We start from the raw sequence: 24,877 nt of genomic DNA, 5'->3' as shown, positions 1-24,877 counted from the left end.
GAGGAGGAGGAGGAGGAGGAGGAGAAGGAGGAGGAGAAGGAGGAGGAAAAGGAGGAGGAGGAGAAACAACAAACACCTTTCCATAAAAGAATAGATAATGACAAAAAGTTCTTCTAAAACTAATTTAGTAGTTAGAGTTGCTTTACTGGTTACATAAAATGGAGGGTCCATTCCCCATCAGCTTTGGAATGGTGCCACCTGGGCAATTACCATATTTGACTATGTGAAAGAAACTTCTCTATAGCTGGTCAGTAGTAGAGTCAGAAAGTCAGAAGCAGAATAGGTTTTCTAATATCCACTACTCCATATAGACAACCATATAACCATGATCCAAATTGTCATGGGAGGGTAGATACAAACTTGAAAGGGTCCAGTCGGGCTGCCTAGGAATCAGTTGGAGAGTTTATTTAACAAGCCAATTTCTGGATTCCTCTGCAGGAATTTGCATTTCACAGAAACTCCCCTAAGTGAATCTGAGGCATAGCCAAGGTCAGCAATCACTGGACTAGTTTATACAAGACAGAAGAGCAAAGAAACCAGCAGATTTTCACTTAAAAAAAAAAAAGTGCAAGTCATTCTCCTTACTCACTCTATGAAAAACAACATGGGAATATGCAATTATAAAGCTCAAAATAGCTTCTTCAGGGGGAAAAATATGATTCACACTTCTAAAGATGCTCAGGCCACAGCTGCAATCTGTTCTGGTGGCCAAAACCCTTGGAAAGCCAAATTAAGGGAAGCCACGTTCCTTCGGTTTGTTTGCTGGAGATCCAGACTCTGTTCCACTCTTCCAAGGAGATCAGAAAGGCCTCCCTGGGAAGCAGGGAGTGAGCACACTGGAGGAAGAGCCCCACAGCTGTGCTCACCTGCAGAGGGTTTCATCGGACAGTTTGGTTTCCTAGCCTGCAACAGTTCTGGTGGATGCGTGCACCTGTCAGGGGTGAGAAGTCTTTGGCCTCTCAGAGCCCTCTCTTGAATCCTGTGCTGACCAGAGAATAAGACCTCTGCTGGTTAAAGTTGAATCCTCCATCTTCCATAGCAAGGGGGTGAGTAGGGGAAAAAAATCAAAATAAAAGCAAGATGAGAGCTGTCTGGAGGCAGTTGGGGATATAATAAATTGGGAAGTCAGACAGCTGTGCGTTCTGCAACACAAGATTGAAAATAGATCATTTTTTCCTCTTTGGGGAACACACTGTAGTGTTGATATTTTCTAATTCAAATCTGGACTCAGTGGCCCTTCTCAACCAAATTACCCTGAGGAGGAAGGGGAAGGAAGGTATGAAGAGGAGTCTTTTTGTACAACTCATTCTCACTTACTTTTGAAGAAAAGAGAAAACAATACTGTTTGAGATCTTCAGGGTAAAGTGCAGAGTTCATTTAAAGGAAAAAAAAAATTAGTGATGTCTGAAGAATATTTTTGGAACTGACCCTGAAGTAAATGGCAAGGAGGACTGATTCATGCAACAAATTCTTGCTAATTGCACTTGGTGTGAAATACTAGAGGTTAGGAGGGAAGATGAATTTGCTAAGAGTCTAATCCTCAAGAAACTTGCACTCTGTAAGGTAAAAAGGACATTCAAGAAAAAATTAAAGGAGCCATGAATAGTATTGCACTAGTTAAATGCAAAAGGCACAAAAGTTGTTTGCATCTCATGGCTGTTTGAACTCAGTCTATTTAACCTCTCTCTGAATCCCATGTTCCTTATTTGTAAATGGGGTTATCAAAAGGGTTAACAGAGGTAAAGTGTGCTTGGTGTTGGCCTCAGGGAATTGTCTGCTATATAGAAACCATCCAATAAACAGCAGTGGTTTGTTTGTTTGGTTGGTTGGTTGGTTTGTTTTGCACACTAATGTTTGTACTTTAAATCAGCAAGTGCTTTTTGATTGAAGCTCAAGTGCCTAGGACTGGGAGACTTGATTGACATCCACCTCCTAACCAATTCTAACCACCAGGAAGATCTCTATACCCAAAGGCTGTAGGTTAAAGATTAAAAGCAAAAGGCATTCTAGCACTTTCTGTTTTCTGCTGCTCCTCCAACCACTGTGGGTTCCTTGTGGGAAACAGGATGTCCGAGAGAAGAGTTTCAAGGATGTTGGCTGTGGGCATGCCTCTCTTGTGTTCTGTTTTCTCCATCTGTTTGTTTGACTCATGTATATTTTGGTTTTTAAAAACCTTACAGATTAGTATTTCTCACTATCTCTGTGCAGTGTAACATACTGGCTTCTGTTGTATTAATTACTTTCTTTGGGGGAATCCTATTCACCATCTCTTTCAAACTTCAAGCCTTCTGCCTGTACTTTTCCTACAATTTCATGCTCCCTCCCATATTAACATCTACTTTTACAACCTAAAACTACTTTTGGAGCTCCTGAACTGGTCTAACACAATCCTACAATAAATGCTAAATGGTAATTATAGTTCTTTAAAAAAAAAAAAAAAGAAAAAAGAAAAAAGACTGTGTGTCTAAGCCAAGGATTTCAAAGCATCTCTCTGGGACTAGAAGATATTTTTTTCACTTCACATTTTTTGGAGTGAGGGTAGTAACTGGAACACTACATTGATTGTACAGATAAGGTGTAATGATGTCATTCATGCAAATGGTCCCCTTCTTGGACTAGAATCCTATTACTTTTATCATTTTTATTTATTTTATGATGTTTTCTCCTTCTATAAAAATAATGATGGGATTTCAGGCGAGTCACACCCACAGTGCTGTAAAAGAACAGAAGAGAAGGTGGATGTAAATTTCATCCAAAAAAATAGCCTGTGGGCCTAAGCCTGAGATTTAGAGGAGACTGGCTTCAGTAAGAAAAGATGGTTTTTGTACTTTACATTTTGAAGTGAGGCTACTAACTGTAGTACAAGATTGATTTTTCCAGATGAGGCATAATAAATCACATGGAGGAACACCCTGACCTGCTTTGGAGAAATCAAGCAGTGGCAAGCCTCGCTAGACCTCCATCGACCTTCCTCTGCTCCACAGGCAGGGCTACCGGCACCATTGCTCTCAAAGAGAAAAGACAGCAGAGCTAATCCCCATTTGAAATATGTTTTATTTTGAATTTTTATTCAAAATTTTGTTTTAGAAACTGTTCTTTTCCTTGGCTAGAAGAAACATAGTTCCCATATTTTCATTACATCAGGGGTGAATGTGTGTGTGTGTGCAGAGAGAGATGGGGTGAATGATAAAGTCAATTTGGCAAAATGTTAACATAATAGTGAGCCTGGGTAAAAGGCATATGGAATGGTTTGAATGCGCCCCCTTGAAGTTCATGTGTTGGAGACTTAATCCCCAATTATGCAGGGTAGAACTTTAAAGAGACGATTAGGTCATGAATGAATTAAGGTGGGTATTCCAGCAGTAGGCTAATTATCGTGGGAGCAGGTTTTGATAAAAGAATGAATTCGGCTCTCATCTGTCTCTCCTGCAAACTCCCTTCCACCTTCCACCATAGGATGACTCAGCAGGAGGGCCCTTGCCAGATGCAGCCCCTCCATCTTGAACTTCCCAGATGCCAGAACTGTAAGAAATCAATCACTCCTTTATAAAATTACCTACTTCTGGGTATTCTTTTATAATAGCTCAAAACAGACAATGAATAAGTTCTTTGGGGCTTTCTTGAAAAAAAAAAAGTTTTAAACCATAGTATAAGTCAGGTGCAGTGTTGCACATCTGTAATTCTAGCAACTAGGGAGGCAGAGACAGGACGATCTCAAGTTCAACGCTAGCCCTGGCAAGGCCTAATCAACATGGGAAAACCCTGTCTCAAAATAAAAATTAAAAATGGCTGGGGGTGTAGCTCAGTACTAAAGTGCCCCTGGCTTCAATCCCCTGTACTAAAAGTAAATAAATTAATAAGGAATATATATATTTCCTCTTCATTGTTATTCATTATGGATTCTTCAATATCCATTTTCACCTTTTTATTCCTTCAGATGAACTCTACAATCTTTCTGTGAAGTTCCCACCCTTATTCCCATTGGTTCTTTAGGATGAGATATAAATCTGTACACTAATTTAGAGCAACTTATATCTTTTTCATGATATTAATGTTTTCCTACCAAAAATAAAGCATTTTTCTTGTTTATTTATTTGAAATATCTATTGTATGTTTTGGCAAAGTCTTATAGCTTTCTTCGCCTAAGTACAAGATATTTTCCACTGGGATTATTCTGAATTTACATTTTCATTGCCCAAGCTAAAATAATCTTTTTTTACATTTTATAATTAATTGCTGTTGATGTATGCAAAAGCTACTAAGTTCTGTTTATTGTCTATCAACTCTTCTAAATTACACTGTCCTAACAGTTTTTTCTTTGTGTCTTCAGGAATTTCTAGATAGAAAGCTTTATTATCTATAATTTATTTTGTTTCTGTCAATGAACTTCCCACCTCTTTTTGTTTTTGTCTTTCTGACCAAAGTGAAATAATATAAGTGAATATCAGCAGCCTAATTTTAGTTCCAGTTTTTAATAGCAAAGCTTTTTAGTTCCATTATTTTAAAAGTAAAATGCTCGTTTGTTGCTTTATAATGACTTTTAAAAAAATGATGACAAGAATGTGACCCTATTCAATTATCTTTCACAAATGATGCCAAATGTCATCAAACATTAATTTAGCATTTAATGAAATTAGCATCTGGGTTTTTGCATTGAGTTTCTTCATGTGAGATAAAGCACTGATCTGTTTTCTGTTATTAAGCACCTCTTCTCTGGCACAGATGAATGTTTGAACCAATGTTAGTGTCTACCACTAACAAACACACTGGCTTCATAACATGCACTTTGCAAACACTTGTCTTCTTTTTTTAAATTTTAATTAGTTTTTGCCTATGTTTTCACCATTTATTATTAATTTTTAAAATCATCTTCAAGGCTTCCTATAAATTGCCTCAACATTTAGGGAAAATAGGGCCTGGAATTGCAAAGGAAAAAAAATAGAAAGAGAGAGAGGGTCAGGGGATAAGTATTAATAAACAATAGAAGTATTTTTAAAAGGCAAAGATAAAGTGCTGTAGGTATTTTGGGTTTTGTTTTTACTGTTTTGTTTTTGGTTTGTTTTTGTTGTTGTTGTTGTTGTTGCTGTTGTTTTGTTTTGGTTTTGGTGAGAGGGTTAATGCCCTCCTGTAGCAGGGTGAGAGAGGAATCAGAAGTCACCCAAACATGATGCTGAAGATGAACTCCAAGAAGTGTTTCTAAGGAGATGATGACAGGAATCTGTATTCATTCAACAGGTCTGCATCTCTCTTCACAATGAGGCTGAGCAAACCCTCAGAGTAAACCCAGGTTTACCTCTCACTATGTAACCAACTCCCTTTAAGAGTCAACAGGAATGGATGCTGATTGGTTCCAGCTTTTTATCTTTCTAGAAGGAGTAAGTCCTGAGAAAATCTAGGATAAATATAAATTTACTTCCATCCACGTATATTTGAGATCTGCTTGATATAGTCTCCTTTTTAAGTGTCAAGTTTAGTTTCTCTCAGCAATTACTTCCTATGAAGATAAATATTTTATTGGAATTTCAGAAATATTTACCATATGGCCTTTTCAAACAAGAACAAACTGCCTTAGTCCTTTCAAATTACAAGACAGCAACCAAGTACACAGAAAGAGCTGGCTTTGCTATGGGATACCGCTCAGTATCTCTGTCTGTGTGGATTCAGGATAAGGTTATTTCCTGTATGAATGGGACATTTTACAGTTAATGAAGCACTTTTAACTTTTAAATTTCCCCACCTGACTCTCAAATGAGAGTGATGATGATGATGATGATGTCCCTAAGTTGGAAATGGAGAGCAAGACAAAGGTTGACCATATGGACAAAAGCCCGCACATTAACTCCACCTATTTGGGACTTCTGATTCTGAATGCAAGAATCTCACATGAAGTCCTCCTATCTAGTACTAAGGACTATTATAAATCCTGTCATCAGTTTATAACTATTGTAAATAACCATCTCAGAATGACTTTTATACTCTCTCCTTGGACAGTTTTAATTTGGACCAAATTACATATAAATTTCTAATGCCAAGTTCAAAACTTAGACATTTATTTTGTTTTTTTTTGCTATGTACTCTTAAAAATTGGAACAATATGAAAGCAGGAGTATACTATGAAAATTCAAAGGAGAATCAAGATCTGAAAGTCTTGGGCTTTCCAAGGAGCAAAAGTCCAAGCTAGTATTAGGAGAATAAGATTCTTAAGAGGTTTAATTGTTAAAAGCTAATTTTCTTGAGCTTTCTTTAGCCAGAATGTTCTAAGAATGAAAGTGATGGATGGTATTTCTCAAGTATGAAAACACCAATGTCCCAGAGTTAAGTGTCTATTCTAATTGCTGCTGCACTCCAAAGAGTCCTTCAGCTTGCTCATCTGTGTTATTTTTACTTGCTAAAGCAGAGGTGTCTGGGTGATAAATTGTACAAGGTGCTCTGCTCAGCACCACTGGTGTGTTATAATAAATATTGCCACTGAAAGACAAAGTAAGGAACCAGTGAACATTTTCATAGTGTAGGATGAAAGGTTTTTTTCTGACTTTTTTTTTAAAAACAAGAGAAGCAGTTATTAAATTTTAATCTAATTGTAAATGGTCAAACAGGTGAAGATGGTAAAACTGTTTTAGGGAAATATGAAGGCTTCGATCACAAATGTACATCCATTCCGTCCTTCAAAATACACCTGAGAGTAACTCCCACACAAAAGCATAATTAAGGAAGTAGAAATGACCATCTGCTAAACAGAAAGTAATGCAGGGGAGCCCTAGCATCTTAGTAAGGAAAAAAGAAATGCGTTATAATCTAAACCTCAATTTCCATTTCTCTGAGACCTTTGCTATTGCTACATTAAAAAAAAAAAATACTAGTGCATTTCTTCCATTCCTGGTAAAGACAAAATGACAGAGGGCTATAATCTGACTTCAATTTGTTACAGTTTTCTACATCCATAAGGAAAATGTAGAAAAGACTTTTTAAAAGATAGAGAAAGAATCAAGGATTCCAAATTTCTTCTAGCTTAACAGAATTCCAATTTTCTTTCGATACAGCTAACATTCTGTAATCACGTATTAGGGGAGGCTGATTTCACCTTCAGCTGAGGGAGTGGGTCATGATGGGTCTGACCTCTGGACCTTGTTCTATATCAATATCAGGGTTAGGCACAGGCACAGGCCATGGTGTTAGCCAATGAACATGAGAGGGAGTCTATAGAGTAGTTTCTGGGAACATTTCCTCACATCGAAGAAAGACTTACTGCCAAAATCAGCCACTTGTTCCTGGGGACCAAGTGATGGTACCTGTCACTTTGCTACCAGCAGAACTGAAATGGAAAGAACCTGGGCCCTGATGACATCACTGAACAGTTAAGTTAATTGGCCCAAGGACCTGCTCACCTGGACCTGTGCACCAGGTTGGGATTTCTATGACTTGCAGCTGGTATCAATCTAACAGCCACATCATTGGGGTTGGAGCTTAGTGGAGGCCAGCTTGTCCTTGTTCCTGACCCTAGACATTATCATGCTCACAATTTCTTATCACACCCAGAAAACATAATGCAATTCTAGAAGTTGATGCCCCTGACTGGGATACTCCTTCTTATTACTAAAATACTGCTATGGGTTTACACAGCCTGTAAGGTAGACTCCAGACTATTCTGCACAAAAAATTCAATGTGATGCTTGCTCCCTCTGGCATCTCCTCCACTTGCTTGCTCCCTCAAATCCTCTGCTAGGACAATACAGAAATAGAATTTTCTTAACCACCAGAGCTTTCCACCTGCAATTTCTTACTTCCTGCCACTTTCAAGAGCCAGCCCCAAAGTCCACACAGTTGTGCCTGTCTGGTTACTCCTTCCTTTATCTTTGTGATTCCACACGTGCAAGAATCTCTTCTTCTCTTTCACACCTTCCAAGAATCTCCCTTCCCCAACCCTGCCCAGCTCCCGACAAACAGACATGACTTAAATGCAATATTACAAATGACAAGAGCTTATAATCACTTACTTACGTGAAGGACTCCCCAATTGCCAAGCAGACTGCTCTAGGGTGGAGGGTGGAAAATGTGTTCTATGTCCATGCGATCAGTGATTAGAAAGACGGGGGCTCATAAAGAAGAAGCCCTATAGTTACTGAATGACTGCAAGACAGAGACAGACAGATCCTTCCTCTACCCACACTGGAATATAGTTGGAGTAGGGTGCTATATATTCAAAAGATAATTAACCTGTTTGTATCAGAAATCAATTTTTCCTTGCATCTATCAACAATTTTTTATGTCTTGGGGCATGAATGTAATAATAACAAAATCAAAGACTCTTTTTTTTTTTTTCCCCCTGCTAGAAGTTGGGTATCTTTTTAAGGATTTCAGATCTGTAATGAGCATCTGGATATGTCCAAGTGATTCCTCTCTTCTCTGAGGCACCACCGCCTGCCTCCCTCCACCCTCACTGACTCCACACTGACAAATATAACCCTTCTTTTGAAGACTCGCGTCTTCTCCTTCACTCTTATTCTCCTAACTGGGGCTGCCCATTATACAAGGCAGGCTATGGGGATTTGTGAGCACAACAGGGACTCTAAGAATTCTTTTGTGAATTGCCAACTTTTAGAATTGAAACAGAGGGAAAACATAGGCCTTGCTTTCAAAAGAACCTTATTGAAAAAGCAGGCTAAAAAGAACATTGTCCTTGGGTTCTACAGGGTATCAATTCCAGTACCCCCAGAGGTTATGAAAATCCATAGATGCTCAAGTTCCTTGCATAAAATAATGTAGTATTTTTATATATCTTACACAATCTTCCCTCAGACTTTTAAAATTTAAAATATTGTTTTCATACAATTATACCTAATGGTGGAATCCATTGTTACATATTCATACATGCACATAATATAACAACATAATTTGGTCAATATCATTCCTGCCTTTATACTTTAATCATCTCTAGATAACTTCCAGTACATAATACAATGTAAATACTATGCAGGTGATTGCTATACTATATTGTTTACAGAAAAATGACAAGAAAAAAATGTTAGCTACAAATGTTCAGTATAGATTCAATTTTTTTTTTCCAAATTCTTCAATCCACAGTTGGTTAATCTATGGATTCAAAATCCAGGGACATGGAGGACCAATTATACTAAATTTTTGCCAGTATGTAGAGAGGGATATTGTTCCAGGTCCTGGTTCCAGCTGCCACTTATGTGGGAACACGTTCCCCACCTCATTAAACCTGAAGTTTACTCATAGAAAGTAAAATTCTATCGTGAAAAAAAAAAAAACCAAAGCAAAACAAAAACAAAATAACTACCCATTTTCTAAAGGCAACATCCATTCTCTCAAGCCTCCCATCAAATGCATGCAAAGGTGTGATCTTTATTTTATAGATAAAGAATCAGAAGCTCAGAACAGAAGGTCAATGTACCCAAGGCATCCAATTAGGAGCTGGGCTGTCATTCAAAGATGGATTATTCAGGATGTCCAAATACTACCATTCAGCTTCTTCCTACTCGGGTATTCTCAACACCAGTTTGAGCTCAGTGACTTTAGACAGAATGCAGTTAGTGCAGGTCTTCCCTTCATTAATAAACATAGATGGTATTGATCTTAATTAACTCCTGGGGGTTCTACAGACTTCAGATAAATAACCTTGATAAAGTGCTCTAAGAATATAAATAGACATTATTTTAGACCACACTGTTAGAGATAATATTTGCCTCTTGCAACATCAATAATTGGGAAGCAGAAAAATAGTGATTTTTAAGGGAACCTTTAAAAATATATAAATATTTGGTATAAGTAACTTAATTGAACATTAATATGTTTGTTTTGGATGCCAAAATATAATTGGTATTTCAAGAGACTTAAAATTAAAATCAAAAGAGAATTCATTTCTAGAAAATTGAGTCTTTGTACTTTTGTAAACATTCTTTTTTTTTTTTTTTCAACCAATTGGATTTTTAATTGCTTCTTTGGTCTCAGTGCTTAGTTAAAGAACTAAACTGACCCTGGTCTTCGAGGTCAATTATTAACACAAATCTGAATAGGGCCCTGAACCACAAACTTAGGAATAAGAAAAAATAGATGCATGCAAACCAAAGGAAGATAAATTTGTGTGTGAAACTAATTTTCCTCAGAAGAAAAATAGATATCTCCTTCAACATAAGGGTGCATTCAGATTTGTTTTTCATATTAGTAACTTATTTAATATGGCAATGGGCAAAAAGCAATCTATTAAAAAAGCAATTTTCCTCTTACCATGGGGTGTTTTATCATTTGATGTCTAGCATTCAATCAGAATGTGGCAATCTTTAAATATTTTATGAGCAGAAAACAACTCATTTGGGCATGTAGACTCCAGAAACGTGAAAGTTTTTTTGTAAGCCTTGAAAAATATCCTGAATGGCCTTTACAGATGCTGGTAAGAAAAAGGTCAAACTGGAAACTTGAACTTCAAAGTTCAAAACATTGAGAAAATTATGTTTTAGAATAGGCAAACATTTAGGCATTTATTTTAAAATATAATGTATTCAACTCACAGGAAAAAAGTATTAGTTCCAACTCATTCTTCCACTTTCTGAAATCTAAGACATTATAGAAGCTCCTGGGGGGACAGGCACTGTATCTGGTTCATATGTACACCATGTGCTCCTGGCACATTTTAAGTGTTGAGTAGATTTTTATTGAACAAATGAATAAATGCATTTGTTGTTTTAGATGAAAGCAAGCTGGCCTGACAAGACCAGGACCCAGCCTGACTGTAGACACCAGCTTGACCAGATGCTGCGTGAGTTGTGGCAGCATGTTAGGGACTTTGTCTTCACCAGAAGGTGGGTTATAGAGTAAGCTACAGTGCAAAAAGAGCATCTCCATCACCTCCGGCCTCTCTACAGCATTTGCCTCCATCTCCATTCTGTTACCTCAGTCCAGAGGAATGAGGTTCTGTCCTGCTTCTAGAATTGACTACCAAGTCTTCAAAAGGCCAAGAGAACTACTCTATACCTGCCAGGGGTCAAATCCTGTCCCCTACTCTGTACCTACCTCAACCCTAGGCACACAGCAGGTGCTCACTGGAGGAAGACATGGACTCAGACTCTTGCCACCATGGTTCTCCTCTGCCCACCAGATAGGGACCCACAGACCCAGAACTCTGCCTAAATTAGGGCTGCCGTTACTCTGTCCAGGCACACTGTGGAAATTGGCTATGTTTTCCAAGTCAATCCCTCCAGGTTGAATATTATCTGCCCCCAAGAGAATCTTCTCAGAGCTAACTCCATGATCCTAGCCACAAAATGAAGACAACCCACCCAGACCATCACCCAAAATATGACCAACCATTTTTGGATATTTTGCCCTGGGGAAAAACCAGGGCTGTAAGAGGATAGTGAGGTTGGTGAGTAATTTCCCCAAAGACACATGGTCCTAAGTGGCAGAGAGGAGAAGACCCAGCTTTTCTTCACCAACCACATTCTCCTGCTTCTACATCATATCACTATGGTAGACATGTCCACGGGGGAAAGGAGAAGAGCAGAAAGCCGGATACCTCCTGCTGCCTTCGAGAGGACAGCAGACAGCCACAGTGTCACTGGGTAGGATGGGAAGGGCTGGTGAGAGAAAGGGGAAATGCAGGGCAACAACTTGAACCCAGAAATCAGAACCTAGGAGAACAGGATTGTTTCCTGATTCCAAAAAATTTCAGATGGGCTTGATATGCTTTAAATTGAGTGACTTTCAACAATTCCCCCTTCTGAAATGGAGATAAACATGAAATTGTCATAGTGATCGGGTGGATAGATCCAGTGGGATTTGTGTGATTTATCCTAAATTGAATAAATACTAAGCGTTACTGCAGCCTACGATCTCAGGAGCTACTTTAATTAGGGGGTGGGACAGATAACTCATGTCCAAGATTGAAATCTTAACATCTGGTAAAAAGTAAATGAGAGCAGATTAATTCAGAAATCTCCAGGTTAGGTTGCTACTATCGTAATGTGAAAATGCACTGATTGGGTCACCTAAAAGTAATGAACTTCATGCAGTTCCAGATCAAAGGTCAGCTTCTTCTCAGGACCCGTCCTCACTGGAGGGTGACAAGGCCTTTTGTTTGGTCAAACACACTCAAACTCTTAGCCTTTGCTAAGTACTAAATTTTCTAAGTTGGTCTCAGCAGCAGCTATAATCAGTCCTACAGTGTATATAAAGATCACCCCCCTTTTCAATTTAATCATTGGATTCCTTCCCATTCATCATTCTAGACCATTATTTTAAGCTCTCAAGCAGAAGACTGCATATTTATGCTTTCCCAATAATACCAAACACCCCAATGACTTCCTGATATAAAGAGTCTTCTCCAGCACTGATGTTATTAAGGCTAAGAGCAAAGATTTATAAGTTTGCTGGCTCCATAGATGTGGGAGAGAGTCAAAGTCAGCCACTTTAAGGATGTCAACATTGACAATGAGATTGGGGAAAGGTTAAGTCATATCCACCTTCATTGGCTAAAGCCAAATTTTGCCAATGAGCAACAGACAGAAAACTGGCCTCTCCTCTTTCTCTAGCCATCCTCTTGCAAAATTAACAATATAAGTAAGAAAAAGAGCCATAAGCATATCTCTGACTATATTTTTCAGTTGCAGCTACCCATTTTCTTCAATAATTCCTTTTCCCTTAGAGAAAGTACTCTGTACAACAGAAACACTAGGAGCAAGAGAATTTCATTAAGGTATTCAATTTTTCTTTATAGAGAAAAATGGTTTTGAAAGAAAGAAGAGAAAATGATCTACTGGTAGATTATGAACTGGAATTAAAAAAAAAAAAGAGTTCCACATTTTCCTAACCTGCAACAAGATTGGTATAATATACATTCATTTTTAACATATTTGAAACTCAGTCACAATATCTGCAAAATTCTCCACTCTCACAGGTTTCAATGTTTCTATCCAGAACAGACACGTGGAAATGCAGACACTGTAAGCCCCAGCCAAAGAATAACTGTTCCAGAGTAGTGATCGTGAGAAGCAGTCAGCACCTTGGGATTCTTTGCATAGGCTGGGGACCTGCAGCTGGGTGCTGCCAAGCTTCCCGCCATGTGACAAACAAGAGTACTTACGCAGCTCGCCCACTTTCAATATCTCACACAGCATCTTGGTCAGCTCTATACTACTGCGGCCAAAGGGACACTCATGCTTATCTTCTCGGCTACTGTTCTCCAGCACGATCTGCAGTAGAAAAGGATATAGGTCAGAAAGGGAAGTCAGTGACTGAAAAGACCCAGAACACTGGCTCCGTTCCCATAGAGGAGCTCCAGATCCCCAAACTAAGATTGTCAGGGCCAGGGCAAAAAAAAAGCACCTAATATTGAGTATGCAGGATCCTGAATTCTCAAGTTTTCCAAATCTCCCACAACAACTCTCTCTGATTTAATCAGGAAATATTTTGCATCTTGGTTTCCATTTGCACAGAGGTATCTAAGGGGAATTTTTCAAAAGAGTGCAATGAAGATTTTTTTCACTTGAGACAAAACTACAGTCCAGGCATTCCAATCTTAGCTTCCCTTTCTTGGGAACAGCAAAATCTTCTGTGGCTTCAATTCCTATGTTTCAATTGTACATTTCCTGTGGAAGTTTCTGTGTTCTTGCAAGATCTCACCCCTGGCATTTGTTGACTGAATCACTTCTGTGGGACATGTGACACAAAATGGACCAAACAGAGTCCCTCCCTGAGCCATCTCCTAAAAGGGGAAAAACTGGTCCACCTATGCTGATGGCGGTCAGGTCAGAAGTTACCCAGATGTTGGCCTGCAAAAAAATGAAAAAGAAGCCCAAGTGCAAAGAAAAACAGATGAGAATAGTATTTGGGTCACGGGGTCCACTTATTCCTGTGGCAGAGATACTTCTCTGGCCTCAGGGTGTGTTTACTTGGTTCTTCCTCTAAAAAATAAAAAAAATCCTTTATTTCATCTAAGAAATTCTCCTCTTTCCTTAAGCACCTCAATATGTTCCCATCACTTAAATTTAAGGGAAATATTCTACACATAGATTAAATAAGATCAGAACAGAGCAACAAAACACTCAGGTAACTAAACTTCTAATTCATATGTCACAAAAGGAAAAATTCCCAAGAAGGCTAGTTATTTCTCTGTCTTATCCGCCATTTGTTCATGTCTAAAGTTGTTCCTGAAACTCTTCTGCAGTAAGCAAGAGTGGCCTGGTACCTCCACAGTGAGGCTCTGCAGAGACTGACTGCCCCTTTGTTTCCCCTTTGCTCTGGTGTGGACATAATTTTAGTGTCCCCTAAGGCTTCATGTGTTGAAATCTCATCCCCACTGTGAGGAATTAAGAGAGGGAAACTTAATCTGACCATGATGTTTTAGAGATGGACCTTTGGGAGGACATTAGGATTAGATAAGGTCATTAGGGTAGAGCCCCATGACTGAATACTGGTAGCTTTATAAGAAAAGGAATCAAGATCAGAGAAGACACAAATGTATGCTCCTTTTCTCTTGCCATGTGATATGCTATACCACCTCAGAACTCTGACAGCAGGAAGGCCATCACCAAATGTAGGTTCTTAACCTGAAGCCTCTAGAACTGTGAGCAAAATAAATCTTTTTTATTGTACAAAGTTATCCAGCATCAGGTATTTCACTATAGTAACACAAAACAAACTGACACCTATCTAGATTCTGGGTAGCAAAGTGGTGAGGATGGTATTTGATCAACTTAATCAACTACACAGGTGTGTGTGTGTGTGTGTGTGTGTGTGTGTGTGTGTGTGTGCATGCACACTCACACACACACACAGTTTTTTTCAGAGCTGAGAATAGAACCAGGGCTTCACACACACTTGGCAAATGTTCTACCACTGAGGCAATTAAGGCTTCTATCCCCAGCCCTTAATCAACAATATTAATCAAGTACCTCTTATCTACCAGGAAGATAGCTGGGCCTCATCATATGAGGAACCAGGTAAATAAAATTCCTGACCTCTGAGTATTCATTACAATTAAAGTGAGACAGATTAAAAACAAAAGAGGTAGCTACAGGTCATCACAGGGGCTAATGAAAATAAAATAACATAATTTTTTTAAAAAAAAAAACTTATGATAAAAAGTGACAGGGAAATCTTCAGGGAGAGAGTTTAGATGACATGATCAAAGGAGGTTCTCTGACTATTGAGAATCAAAAGATGAGAAAAGGAGCCTTGCTATGTCAAGGTCTGTAAGAAAGAAAACACTGCAGATAGAAGGATCAAGGTCAGTGTTGCCTGAGGGAAGCTGGGTGCATTTCAGGCAGCCCAACACACTGCCTGATCTACAGCATAGAGGAACTTGACCTGGTGCGGGGCAACTTCCAGGACCTGGAGGGGCCAGTCTGGAGCAGAGTGAGCAGGGAAGCCCAGATGGTAGGGGAGAGACCCAGAGGGAGCAAGGAAGGCAAGGAGGGGAAGGCCCTTAAGAAAGAGAGATCAGAAGAAGACAACTTGGAGAAAGGGAAGAAGAAAGCCAGCCGAGGGGGTGGGTGTGAAGGAAAAGTAAGCACAAGAGCTGTTTTATTGAGGCAGGCAGGGTAATTACAAAGAGGAGTGATAAGGACAGCTCATTAGAGGGTTGAGTTATTTAAAACTAAAGGAGTGGGAATTTAATAAAAATGTGCTCCAATTATTTTCTGTATAAACACCATAACAATCACACACACGCACACACACACACACACACACACACACAATTACACACATTGGCAGTACTCTAATGACAAAGTGAACTGTTTCCATCTATGGATGTTCCTTGCCACTTGACACTTCTACCTGACCCTACGGATCACATTCACAGCTGGCACGCTGGATCTTGACTTAACGTGATGTATCACCAGCAGTTTTCACAGCCTTCGTGATCATCCAAGGAGCTGATGAACTATGCCATTTCGTGGGACTTTTCAACCATTTGTAACGTACGCTCACATGAATAATTATACATCGAAGATCATCGTGAACACAGCCTTCACTCTCCCTGAGAGGGATAATGAAAAATGCCTCCTTACGATCTCTCTAGGTAGGTAGCACATGTGATGGGCTGTATTTTTCTCGAAGAAAGCAGAAGGGGAACTCCAACTACACCCTTGTTCCTAGCAGGCAGTGAAGGGCCATGGCTGGAGTCCCGGAAAGCCTCATCTCCCTCTGCCTGGTCTGCCACAAAGAATCTCCTTAGACCCAAGTCTGAATCACCCTTTTTCTCTTAAGGGAATCCTTCCTGGTTCTAACCAGGGATTTCAGTTCAGGGAAAGCAGGAAGGGAGAACAACTAAGTCCCCATCAACCAGGGAATCATATATCTCTTTTAAAAATCCTATGTTGGAGACATCCAGATCAGTAAGCAAATCTGAAACTCCTGATGATGGAAAGACGAATGGGGGCCGGGGAAGGGGAGCACGACAGGGAGAAGACAGGCATAAAGAAAAGACAGGAGACAGGTATTTTTCAGCTAGCTCTGGGATCCCAGCTCCCAGCGAGCACATTCCCTTGTATTTCACATTAACATTCTATTAACATTTCATGAGCGCATCAATATTTAATGAGGATGTGATCCGCATACACTGTAGGTAGAATTACTGCAGCCAATAAATGTTCGGAAAACATTTCCAAGGCACAGTTTATTAGCAGGCACTAAATTAAGTGGTAATTTAAGTAATCAATATGTAAATCCGCTTGAAGAAGCCCTTCTCTTTACTTTTTAATGCACTGTCCATCTTCTCATATTTACCCACCCAAAGAAAAAATAAACTCTCCTTTCTGACTGATTTCTATAGTAAAAAAAAAAAAAAAAAAAAAAAACCCAGATATTTAAAGTTGCTTGAATAAGCTTTAAGATCGAAATTCTTACAAGAATACCTTAGAAAAGACTATGGTTATGTCTCTTACCAATTAGATATTACTATAGTGAGAAGTCATTCTTAAATTAGATAGTAGATTTTATTTTTTTAAAACGACACTGATACATCTATATGTACCTTCAATATTCTGGTATTAACCAATGTCCACTTGAGATGTTTAGAAAAGTTCCCTTGGAAATATCAAGGCATATTTTGTACCCTTATTTCCCCCTTAGTGTTCACTTTAAGAGCAAATATTCTGGAACAGAACCCACAAAGAATGAAATACTAAAACCTGCTATTGTCACTCAGCATTTACCAAAAGAAGTTGTAACTCTCTGCATGCTTTGTAAAATAGACAAACATCTGTCCTTGGGCTCCCTGTCAACCTCACAATACTGTACGATGTTGTGTATTTTATAAGATGCTTCATACAGTGTATTTATACATTCTCTACCAACTTTTCATTACCAAATCTCTTCCTTCCTCTTTATCGTTTACAAATCGGCTTCACATAAGTACTTCTGTGAAACTCAATGCATTTCGTGCCTAAGGAGGCTGAGGGAACTTTCCTTAATTTCCTCTGTCTTGAAATTAAAAGGAGTAGCTGAGTCCTAGCTCCTCCTAGACAGAACTATAAGGTTCTCTTTCATCTCATTTACCCCCTAAACATCAGTGACCAAAGAGGCTGAGGAGTATCCCCTCAGATTTTATAGCCATAAATTCTGAGCTCCCCATAGAATGCTGTGTATTTCTTCTGGTCTTTCTTCAACTATGCAGTTCAGGAACCCTTTGGCTTGGCTTGACCATTCAGTGCTGAGGAGAAAGCCAGCCAGCCCTCCTCTGGCTGCAAGGGCCACCCTCACAGTCTTATTTTGTTTCCAGCATTAACCTGCTGACGTATACCCTGTTGGCTGTGCCTCACCCACTTCCTACTGCTTTGTGGAAGCTGTCTCCACCAGGGCAAACCCAATCCATTCTGTGGCCCAAAGCCATCTCTAGAGGACACCGTCAAAGGCGTCCTGACATCTACAGGCTTCCCTCCCTTGCTGAACCTTCATGATCTTTTGACTTTAACCTGCATTCAGTACGTGTGTTCTCCTCACAGGCCACTGGGATCTGTGTGAGAAGTCATGTGGTATCCTCTCCAAAGAGAAGGGATTGTAGGTATTGCCCAGTTCTGATCCCAAGACTGAATAGTGTGGAGAGCTGGGCAAAGTTGCCACTAACTCATGGAGGCTTAAGCAAGGCAATGCATCTCTGTGAGCCATGCAGACATACATAAAACACAATTCGTGGGACTGCTGTGCCTGTCAAGCTACACATGGAGGCAAAGTGCCCAAAACAAACTCATGGAAGTCGTGAGAATGTATAATTCTGCCACAAAGAATCTCATTAGACCTATGTCTGAATCACCCTCTTTGCCTGAACAGAATTATATTCATGATGATATTCGATGTATAACTCATTGCCCTCCCCCTTCGATTCCCACGTGGCCCTTGGCCAGCATTTCACACAATAAACCAGCAACTAAACCAAAATCATGAATGCTATGAGGTTGGCTGTCTGATGATGGGCCTCTCAGGACATATGAAAGTAAGCCAGACACCTTCTCGTCACTTGAGCATAAGATGCACAGCCAAAAATTGGTGTCCTCACCTACTTACGTTGAAAGTGCCTGACAGGTAGTACCCTGCAGCTGCATTCAAACAGAAACCTCCACAGGAACACAAGGTGCTGCCAGCAGAGAGAATAAGCAAAAACCCCAAAGAACAAGTCACTCCATGGCATGATGCTTCCACAGGGAAGTCCTAATCCTGAGCAGTTCCAACCAACATCTGTCCTCAAAACCCCTGGCAACCTCAAGATACCATAAAACCCTTCTCCTGCCCTCAGTTAAGGGAAATGACCACGTTGACACATTTTAAGCAAACAAATAAACTTAAGAGATAAAACTAAATTTTTAGCCAGGAGAGCACCCCCCCCCCGCATACCCTGAAGAAGAAGTCACTTTACATTAGTAACAGAGGTGCCCAGAATGAAGCTTCTGCCCCTACCTCACCCCCCACCAAACCCAGACCCCTCCCAAGTCAAAGAGTAACCCGGCTTTCTTTCTTTTTACAGAAGCTTGGGAGCCACGAAGGATTCACTTCTCCTCCATTCTCCCTTGGCACCAATGCTCATGGCGACTGGTCCCCAGAAAGTCAGAGACGAGCACTGGGAAGAACACTAAGTAGCCTCGAGGGGGCTGCACACAAGGTTAATTGTGATCATGAATTGTAAGCAAGTCCAGGGAATTAAACAAACATGCCAGAGTCCTAATAGGATGATTTCAAATGGGCAAAAGAAAGAACATTAAAATTATAGTAAGTCTGCAGAGCAGAAAAACAAAACAGAACAAATTAGAAGAATAGGCTGCTAGTCCAGATCAGCATGAAAGGAAGTGAGGCTCCAAGGAAAATAATCCTAAAAGAAAAAAAAACTTTAAGGGTGCAGATAAGATGACAGCAAAAGATAAACAGCAGCTGATATTTGTAGATGGCGTTTATCCCCCAGACCTGTTCTAAGAGCTTTGCATTGATTGTCTCATTTCACACAATGCACGCGCGCGCGCGCACACACACACACACACACACACACACACTAACAGCAGAAATGCTACACCATTCCACTTTACAGACGGAGAATCAGGCAAAGAGATGTTGAGTAACTTGTTAAAGGTCACACCGCACAGAAATAAAAAAGAACCATCCCAGGAACTTAGGTGGCTGACTCCAGAACCCACCTTCCTGGTTACTAACTCTTGCTGAAAAAAAAAAGAAAAGGTAAATAGTAATGAAGGTTTGATGAGGAAAGGGCTTAACATGAAACAGATGTGTAAACAGCACTGTGATTCTGGACAGAAACAAACCTCCTGTATCTACTTCTAACAAAGTCTATTTCTTGGTGACTGTGCACATTGCTTAGCCTCAGTTTTCTGTGTAAAAAATGGAGGCGGGAATTCTACCACAAAGGGTTATAAACTAAACCCTTTTCAGTCTTATAAATTTTTAAAAATCTTATAAAGGGTTATAAGACTAAATGAAAACACAGTTCATGCCCCAAACACAGCAAATATTGGACAATGATGATGGTTGATACCAATAGTATTCTAACAATGCCGTGAACTGTTGTGCTTGGGCATTATCATTTGCATATCTGAAATATTCTTATAGCAGCTAGGGTAAAGCTATTGGGAAAAATGCAGAAGAAAGCAAAACACAACTTCTATAGATTAGTAACTGCTCTTTGGCAAAGTGAGGACTTGAGTGGAATAAACATTATTTCTGACTTAGATGGGTCCCCTGAAGTTCTTGCAGCACTTCTTTGTGATAGTGGTTCTGACTTTAGTGTGCATCAGAATTCCCTGGAGGGCTTATCAAATGCAGACCTCTGGACAGTTCCTGTGAGGGTGATTTAGTTGCTCTAGTGTGGAACCCAAGAAAATAAGCAAGTCAGTAAGCCAAACCCCAAATACTGCTGAGCTATTGCAGGGGATTGAGGATGAGAATATTGCAAAAGAATTGAAGAGAATATTTAAAGGTTATTTTTAGCAACATCCTTCACCTTCCCTGAGTCTTAATTGGCCATTATGATGATAAGCTGTAATGGGCTTTCAGAAGGTCGAAAACAACTGTGTTAGGGGTGTCAGTGTAACTGACCACCAAGGAAAAGAACACCCAGAGCAAGGTGTGCAAAACCTTCAGGAGCTGTTTCCAAGGGCCAAAGAACAATGCATTCCAGGAAGTGGAGGGGAAAAAATTCAGAGGTCAAATTGGTGAAAATACAAAAGTGGAAAATGCACACAGGGAACTCAGATAAATAACAATCTGGACAAATGAGAGGAATGGAATAAAACCCAGCTAATGAGGTGAAATGCTTCTAGAATAAAATTAGGCAATTGCACATACAGAGGCATAATAAAGGACATAAATATAAAATGGCAAGGAATTGACTGGGTAATGGTGTAGTAATTAAAGCCTGGAGGTTCATAATAGACCTCGAATTGAACATTAATCAACCAAAAAGAAATGCTCCCCGCACTTTGATATACAGCAACAAAAGCCAGACTTGTGAAACACACCTAGCAATCAGAGCCAGGCTCTGCTGAAAGGCCCTCCCTTTGAATATTCAAGTGAGTGGAACAGAAGGTATTAAATCACAGAGAGAACAACTTGTGTTTATATGTGCACAGTGACTCAATATCACCGAGGGAGGCCCAGGAACCAGCTCTGTTGACCACTCCAAGGCCAGCAGGTCCCTATTCCTCAGCAGACACCTCCACGGAAGAAGCTGGGCTGGCATATCTCCTCTCCCAGGCCTGCACAGTGTTCCTGGATCCAAGGATGGCTGCAGGGGTGGAGGGCATCTTCAGGCACCATCACAGGTTTGTTTATTTAAAAAAGTGGTTCTCTAAACTAAATATGCATTAGAATCCTCTAGAAACATATTAACATACAGATTGCTGGGCCCCACCCCCAGAATTGTGTTTCATTCTGTGATGGAACCAAGAATCTGTGTTTCCCAGGTCACGTGGAGGCTGCTAGTTTGGGACTATACTTCAGGAACCACTGATTTAAAGGCACTTCACATTGGGCTGAGGATGTGGCTCAGTGGCTGAGCACTTGCTTAGCATGCATGAAGTCTTGGGTTTCATCCCCAGCACCGCAAAAACATTAATTTAAAAAGGTATTTCACATCGATCCTCCCAGCTTCCATCATTAGCAAACCTCTGGTTTCTAAAGACATGCAAAGAAATGAGAGTCAATGGAAAAAGCAATAAATCTGGTAATTTTTTTTTTGTCTGTGACTAATAAAAAATATTGGTAAGTTAAAAGCCCTAGAGGGAGAATGCAGATAGTTGGTTGCCAGAAGCTGGGGAGAAGGGAACTAGGAAGCAAATTGCTTATTGTACACCATGTTTTGTGTTTTTTTTGGGGGGGGGAGGGGGGAGCAATGTAAATGTCTTGGAAGTAGATTGAGGTGATACATGGATAACATTGTGAATGTCTAAGTGCTACTGACTAGTTCATTTTAAAAGGGTTACTTTTATGGTATGTGAATTTCAAAAATTCTTTTAAAAAGTCTAACTATAGATCAAACGATTACCATGTGTAAACTCTCTCGAGTGTTTCGCTCATTTGTTCCTCACCAGCCGCTGAAACAGGATTACATTTCACAGATGAGGAAATCAAGACCCTGGAGCTTAAGTAAATTGGCTGCGGTTTAGAATTGACCAGATAGGATCACTATAGGTGATGGTTTAGAAATGGCCCAGTCAATTTCTTGCCATTTTATATTTATGTCCTTTATCATGTCCCATAGGAGGCCCAAGGACAGGGCACAGGATGTAATGGTGAAGCCTCACCGCATCCTATGAAATCTCCTGATGGAAAACTATTCCAAAGTACTCTGTTTAAATGCAAACCAAATGCACTTCTTTGCCGTTGTTTCTGGAAACTCACATTTTAAATTACCGTACAGACATTATCTATCAAACTTTAAGGTATTCACGTATCACTGGGGGAGCTTGTTAAAACGCAGCTTCTGATTCAGCAGTGTGAGGTGGGGGTCGGAGGTCCACCTCTCTAACAACCTCCCAGATGATGCTGTTGCTGCAAGTTCAAGGTCCATGTTTTGAAAAACAGAGCACTACTTCCTCAAATTTCTCAGCTGAATTCTAGGTCTCCACTTCCACCTCCCCAAATCCCTACAATACTTCCCTCTTTCATTGGTTCATTCACTGGAAAGATATCTTAAGCATTTATTATTGTGGGGCAACTTGCTAGGTGCTTTGTAAAAAAGCATGAATGAGGTACTAAGCAACTCAGTGAGACCCTTTCTCTAAATAAAACACAAAATAGGACTGGGAATATGGCTCAGTGATTGAGTGCCCCTGAGTTCATTTCCCAGTACAAAAAAAAAAAAAAGTATGCATGAACTAAATAACGACTTGAAGGATTTATAGTCTATTTGGAAGATAGGGATTTATAATCTATTTGGAAGATAAAAGGGGATGGGCTCTGTGGGGCAGGCGGACTTTCACATCCTAGCCACCTATTTGAGGTGCTTCTATAATGTTTGCATTGTTTACAGGAAAGCATCAGGGATGTAGATGGGGTGAAGTGGACAAGGTGGGGGAGCCTTGTGGAGAAGGTGAGCTCTCAGTCCCATCTTGAAGGAGAAGACATGGATGCCAGCCTGTCTCTCCAGAGGCATCTTTTTAACATTTCAAACCACAGTGAGTGATGGAATGCAATAAAGATTAATTACAACTGGGAAATGGATGCTGAATGAAGGCAAAGAAGCCCCTCTGCATCTTGGGCAATATTAGCAATAAATCTCAAGATCACAGGGCTCAACATTCATTACTGAATACAAATGCCTACCATCTCCTTCACCAGAATGCAAAGACACCAAGACGCTGGGCTTTGCCTGACAGTCACCGTTGGATGAAAAATTAAGCCTGACATTTCTCAAGCCTGGTTTCATACTGAGAAATTGTCACCACTGTGTCAACAGTTATGGAAGTCTCAAAATAAAGTTACCTTGCACATATATTGTCTGAAACACATTTGGATGTAACTTGTGATACTAAACAAACACCTTCCAGGAGAGCCAGTGGCAAAGTGGATTCCTCTAAGTCAGCTCCCCGCCCCCCCCCCGCGCCCCCCCCCCCCGCCTCCCTTTCTCACTTAGCTCATAAAAGTTAGAAATTCACAGTATAGGGAATGGATCGGAGGAGATGGAAAGGTGAGTAGAGACAACTCCTTCCCATCATTCTCTTCTGACAAATAATAAGCCAGCCATGTCAGAAACATATTTTCCAATGGGAAATGTTACTTCTGTTGTTACATACGAATTTAGCTACAATAGGAAAATTATTGACTGAAACCCAAATAAGAAATTAGGCCATAAGTTGTTTTATTTGAAGTTAAAGGCAGGTGAAAAGAAAATTGCTTTTTTAACTTTTTTTTTTATTATTAAATCTAACTTTTTAAATGGAATTCATCTCACTAGGTCTCATTCTGCCTAAGAGTCCCAAATCTTGGCTACTTCTGCAAGAGGAAGGAGCCCAGCTGTGGGAGAGCCCTCCTACAGGAACAGGCCCAGATGTGGATCCCTCCTATGGAAACTGCATCTGTGACACCCCTCCCCACACTTCCCCTCTAACACCTGTCCCAATTTTTCTTCTCCTTTAGATTCTCCTCAAAATGTCACTTTCTCCAGTTAAATGCCTTACATAATCTCTTCCTTTAAAGGCCTGTGATTTTTTTTTTAATCTATATCTTCCTTTCAGCAATTCTCCCTTTTGCCCCCAATTGGGGTGAAGTGTGTATGCCTTACCTTTCCTGACAGGGTCAAGCTATGGCTTCCTCACCTCTGAACCTCTCATACTGCAGCAGAGTGTGGCATGCAGTAGGCACTTATGAACGAGATAGTTAGCAATGGCAAATGGTAAGCAGAGGACAGAGTTCTGGCCTCTGGTTGGGTGGGCTGAGCCCCACAGTGACTATGGAGACCTCCAGCTTCCCTGGTTCTCCTAGGAGAGTTTCCATGACTTATTCGTTCTTCATCTTCAGATGAAATTAAATCACAATATGGCAAAATCATCTTGCTATATCCTCTGTCACCCACAGTCCCATCTCAGACCAAGGGCTCAGGCAAGGTTTCCGGACCCTCCACCCTCGCTAGTCATCATGAGGCTGGCTTGGGGCCCAGCAGCTCTTCAGCAGTCGGTACATGGCATCTGCATACGCTATCCAAGCTGTGGAGGAAAGTGCACTTGGAAACTGCCAGGGTGTCAACTTCACATGCCTGGTGCACCCCTGGGGACAATGTGGCTAGAGACACACAAGTGGAAGGCCACACTCACAAGTGGATTCTCTTCAGGCCAAAGCCCATATTTCAAAGGCCCATTTGTGCAAACTGTGTGCTCAACCTTCTTTGAGTATTGGGAAGAAATAAACATTTACAGAATGT

The 24,877-nt window shown here is 40.3% G+C and overlaps 1 protein-coding gene and 1 long non-coding RNA gene across 5 annotated transcripts in view; one reads left to right on the top strand and one right to left on the bottom strand.

Moving 5' to 3' along the window:
* Elmo1 (engulfment and cell motility 1) overlaps positions 1–24,877 on the bottom strand; it is a 557,509-nt gene that overhangs the window by 232,177 nt on the left and 300,455 nt on the right. For all 4 annotated transcript variants that reach the window (XM_021722279.3, XM_078039850.1, XM_005319199.5 and 1 more), the window contains one exon: positions 13,100–13,208. In XM_021722279.3, coding sequence (XP_021577954.1) covers positions 13,100–13,208 — 109 coding nt within the window. The remainder of the gene's footprint in view (positions 1–13,099; positions 13,209–24,877) is intronic.
* LOC120891974 (uncharacterized) lies at positions 21,096–23,452 on the top strand. The gene is made up of 2 exons (XR_005736574.2): positions 21,096–21,281; positions 22,991–23,452. It is a non-coding gene; the product is annotated as an uncharacterized LOC120891974 (long non-coding RNA).

The sequence above is a fragment of the Ictidomys tridecemlineatus genome, chromosome 2 (genome assembly GCF_052094955.1).
Source record: "Ictidomys tridecemlineatus isolate mIctTri1 chromosome 2, mIctTri1.hap1, whole genome shotgun sequence".
Lineage (NCBI taxonomy): Eukaryota > Metazoa > Chordata > Mammalia > Rodentia > Sciuridae > Ictidomys > Ictidomys tridecemlineatus.
The sequence above is the reverse complement of the archived record's forward strand: the minus strand, read 5'-3'. Positions and strand labels throughout refer to the sequence as shown.